The sequence below is a fragment of the Limulus polyphemus genome, unplaced genomic scaffold (assembly GCF_000517525.1).
Source record: "Limulus polyphemus unplaced genomic scaffold, Limulus_polyphemus-2.1.2 Scaffold2072, whole genome shotgun sequence".
NCBI classification, from domain to species: Eukaryota; Metazoa; Arthropoda; class Merostomata; order Xiphosura; family Limulidae; genus Limulus; species Limulus polyphemus.
This window is the reverse complement of record NW_013667682.1, coordinates 215743-219891: the sequence shown is the minus strand read 5'-3', so window position 1 is coordinate 219891 and position 4149 is coordinate 215743. Positions and strand designations below refer to the sequence as shown.

The window sequence follows — 4149 nt, the reverse complement described above, 5'->3', positions numbered from 1 at the left end:
GAAAATTAAACCTTATTTTCAATAAGCAATCCTGAAAAATATTTGGGGGTGCTTAACTTTTTTCCAGGTGTATATATCTGGTATTTACTCCCCTCGACGACATACTTTCACTAACTTATCAGTGTAGGGTAAAGTGAATAGTTGATAACTCTAACATCAAATACATAATACTGTGTTGAATGGCACTTGTAAAAGGTCATGACCCCACCCATGCACATAGGGTTAATACAAAACTAACCAGCAGGTTTTTTAGTTACCTAGTTATTTAAGGATCTTTACTTTCACATAATATTTTCCCTGTTTAGAGACTTCATTTTGTTATACCACCAGGAGAGTTTCACATGTAATGTTAATGGCATGTGTTTTCTAGAATAATTAAATATAAATGTATAAAGTTTTTCTGTCTGTTGATAAAAACAACAACTTAATTTTATGTGTTATCATAAATAACTTTTAAGAGTTTGCTAACTGTATAGAATCAATGTTTTATTTCTTGAGTTACAATGAAGCCTTTCTTTCCTTCAGGTGACAAGACTAACAACTTAATTGGTGTATCAGAAACCCTTGTTGTTACAGCCTTCACTGGTCTGTTGTATTCACTGTTATCTGGACAACCTTTGGTCATCATAGGAACAACTGGACCTGTTTTACTCTTTGATGAAATTCTATTCAAGGTAAAAACTGAAATTGTATAATAGTGTTCAGTAATACCTAAGTGTTAAAACAAAATTTCTTTCATGATTCTTGATTAAATAATGAAATATTTCAGTAACATGTTAGCTCCATAAATACTATAGTTGTTATATTTGTTTAGCTTAGATGCTGCTGTTTGTTAGACAACCTCAGAATTTGAATTAAAACTTCTGTCAATTGGATCTTCTTTAAAACATTTTTGAACAATGTTTTTCAAGTTTTCAGTGCAGATCTCCATCCGGTTAAATTTGTTAAGTTGTGTATTGTTGAAATATAGCCATAACTGAGAACTTGCAGCTCAAAAACATTGACAAAAAACTTGTAAGACAGATACAGTATGCACAATCTCCAATCAAGTACAGTTTTCTCAGCCTAAACTTTCTTTTAAATTTCATAATTTTGATTTATTAGAGATTCTGCAATATTTTGTTATTTTTGTGGAACCATTACACATTGATATTTTGTTATTTCTTGTGGAACCATTACACATTGATAATATTACTTTTTTGTGTATGTATGTATGTGTAGTTTTGCAAGGATCATGATATTGAGTTCTTGCCCATGAGATGTTGGACTGGTTTGTGGGTGGCCATTATAGCAACTTTAGTTGTGGCATTTGAAGGTAGTTCCCTTGTGCGTTTCTTCACACGTTTCACCCAGGAAATCTTTACTTCTTTGATCTCCTTGATTTTCATCTTTGAGAGTTTTTCAAAGTTGTACAAGGTAAGCTGATATTTCTAAATTCAAATTGTTTTTTTTTTTTCGGTTGAAACTTTTACGATTGAATAATTGCACGAGAACTTTTTATTTACATATTTTTTTAATCCTAAAATTTCCAACCTGGTTTCATACTGTACACTACTAGTTAGGATTGAGTATTTCTTAAAAGTGAATAATTTTATATTTTTGTTTGTTGCAACCCTTAATGTAAAAAGATTATTTTAAAACAATGGATAAATCACTCATCTCTATAAAATACACAGAGAACTGCAGCAGTAATTAGTGGGATTAATTTCAATATTGATACTATTTTTTGTTTAAATTGTATTCTTTCTATTACTAATGTTATCAAAGATTTTAAACAATATATCTGTTTGGAGAAATATTTCAAATGTCATATTTCTAGGGTTAAAAAATAATAAATTTTGTATTACATATGCACAATTATTTGAACTATACAAATTTTGATTTCATAAAGTATAGATAATAATATACTTATATTCTGATATATTAATATATAAATATAATGAAAATATCGTCTAGAGGACAACAAAAGTAAATTGCCTATTAATCTACTGTTGTGAATGTTTTTTCATGGTTTAAACAACGTATTGACTGTAAAAGTCTTCAAGATTTGAAAGTAAATTTGAACACCACAATAGATTTTTTGTTTTATAATTTTTAAGTTTTGTATATAGTTAAACATCTTAAAGGTTCTTACATGGTTTTACCTACCAGCTGGTTTCTGTAAAATTTCAGGTTTTTGTAAACCACCCACTGTTAACAGACTACTGCACAAATGACACAGCACAAGCATCACTTTTCAATTCTACTGGAGATCATTTGAAGCCAACTAATATTCCTGGTTTAGTTGACAACTCAACAGACTTTCTTCGATCTAATGATACAATTGCTAACATAGTTAACAATATTGATCCCCACGAAGTTAAGCTTCCAAAAAACCAGCCAAATACAGCCCTGTTGTCAACTGTTATGATGATTGGTACATTTTTGATAGCTTACTACCTCAGACAGTTCAGAAACAGCAAATTTCTTGGAAGAAGTGTAAGACTTTGTTTTAATATTATATCATTGTAAAGTGTATACAAGAAATGATAATTATCTTTTATAAATTTTGTTTCATATATATGTACATTTGTGTATATATATACGCACCCATGTGTAAATGCACACACACTATTTTACCAAATGTTTTTGAGTGAGTACAATCACTGTTAGTAATGGGTCTTTAACCATTGAATTTGCATAAAAACCCATAGTATACTCCTGTTAGGACTTAGACATCTGATATCAGTAGCTGATAATCAAGAAGCCATGAGGCAGAACACTCACTAATAGTGAAAGAGGAATTGTTACTTGATTCACTATTACAACTTACCTATTTAAATCTAGGTAATGAGCTGAAGACATGGGCTGCCTAAATTTTGTTACTTCTCGTTCCATTCAAACTTTTGAAATACATTTTTAAACAAATACATACACCAATCAGTGTTTAAGTGAGAGCTTAAAACTCAAACTCAACATATATATATTGTACTTGGAAAATTCTAAGCTCTTATGAACAAGGAATAGACCACAGCCATGTTTGTTAAAGTATCTCTCACAGCGCCTTAAGCATACAAACTAATGTGAAGATCAATAGAAAAACCATTAGGTTAAAAGTGGAAATGTTATAAAGTTACCCTAAAATGTTATTGATCCTTTACTTTGTAAAAAACAATGATACTCTGTTCTACTGAACGTATGCCAAGGGTTTATTGTAAGTGTTAGAAACAGAGTCTTGCTTTGCTCACTTATTAAAATCCAAACCAAAACATTATGTTCTACCTTGTCAGTTTGTAATAATCATATATTTTAAAATTTAAATCTACTCATCTTTTTTTGTTACTGTAAAAAAAAGTGTCTAATCTGTGGCACCTTGTGTTGCAAGAAGCACATGAGGCAAAAACATGAAACATGCCTATCATTTAGAAACCATCACATGTGGTACACAAAATTTGTTTTGAATTTCCACACATAAAAAAATATTTAGTATCTGAACATTAGTAGAAGGATACTTGAGTATAAAAACTAATGTTCTTGAATTGTTTTGTGTGTGAACACTATTGGTAAAATACTTGAGTATGATTCTTTAATGTTCTTAAGTTGTCTTGTATGAACTTTCTAACATGAATACTTGAGTATAAATCTATAACATTTCTAAGTTTTATATGTGAATACTTGAGTGTAAATGTATAACATTTCTAAGTTTTATATGTGAATACTTGAGTGTAAATCTATAACATGTCTAAGTTTTATATGTGAATACTTGAGTGTAAATCTATAACATCTGTAAGTTTTATGTGTGAACACTATGTGAATACTTGAGTGCAAATGTATAACATTTGTAAGTTTTATGTGTGAACACTACCATGTGAATACTTGAGTGTAAATGTATAACATTTGTAAGTTTTATGTGTGAACACTACTATGTGAATACTTGAGTATAAATGTGTAACATTTGTAAGTTTTATATGTGAATACTTGAGTGTAAATCTATAACATTTCTAAGTTTTATATGTGAATACGTGAGTATAAATCTATAACATTTGTAAGTTTTATGTGTGAACACTACTATGTGAATACTTGAGTGTAAATCTATAACATTTCAAAGTTTTATATGTGAATACTTGAGTGTAAATCTATAACATTTCTAAGTTTTATATGTGAATACGT

The 4149-nt window shown here is 29.3% G+C and overlaps 1 protein-coding gene across 3 annotated transcripts in view; it reads left to right on the top strand.

Moving 5' to 3' along the window:
• Positions 1-495: 495 nt before the first annotated feature.
• The window catches only part of LOC106465851 (anion exchange protein 3-like), a 22766-nt gene continuing 19112 nt past the window's right edge, over positions 496-4149 (top strand). For all 3 annotated transcript variants that reach the window (XM_022393808.1, XM_022393807.1, XM_013926093.2), the window contains exons 1-3: positions 496-674; positions 1222-1416; positions 2173-2478. In XM_022393808.1, coding sequence (XP_022249516.1) covers positions 504-674; positions 1222-1416; positions 2173-2478 — 672 coding nt within the window. In that variant the 5' untranslated portion in view covers positions 496-503. The remainder of the gene's footprint in view (positions 675-1221; positions 1417-2172; positions 2479-4149) is intronic.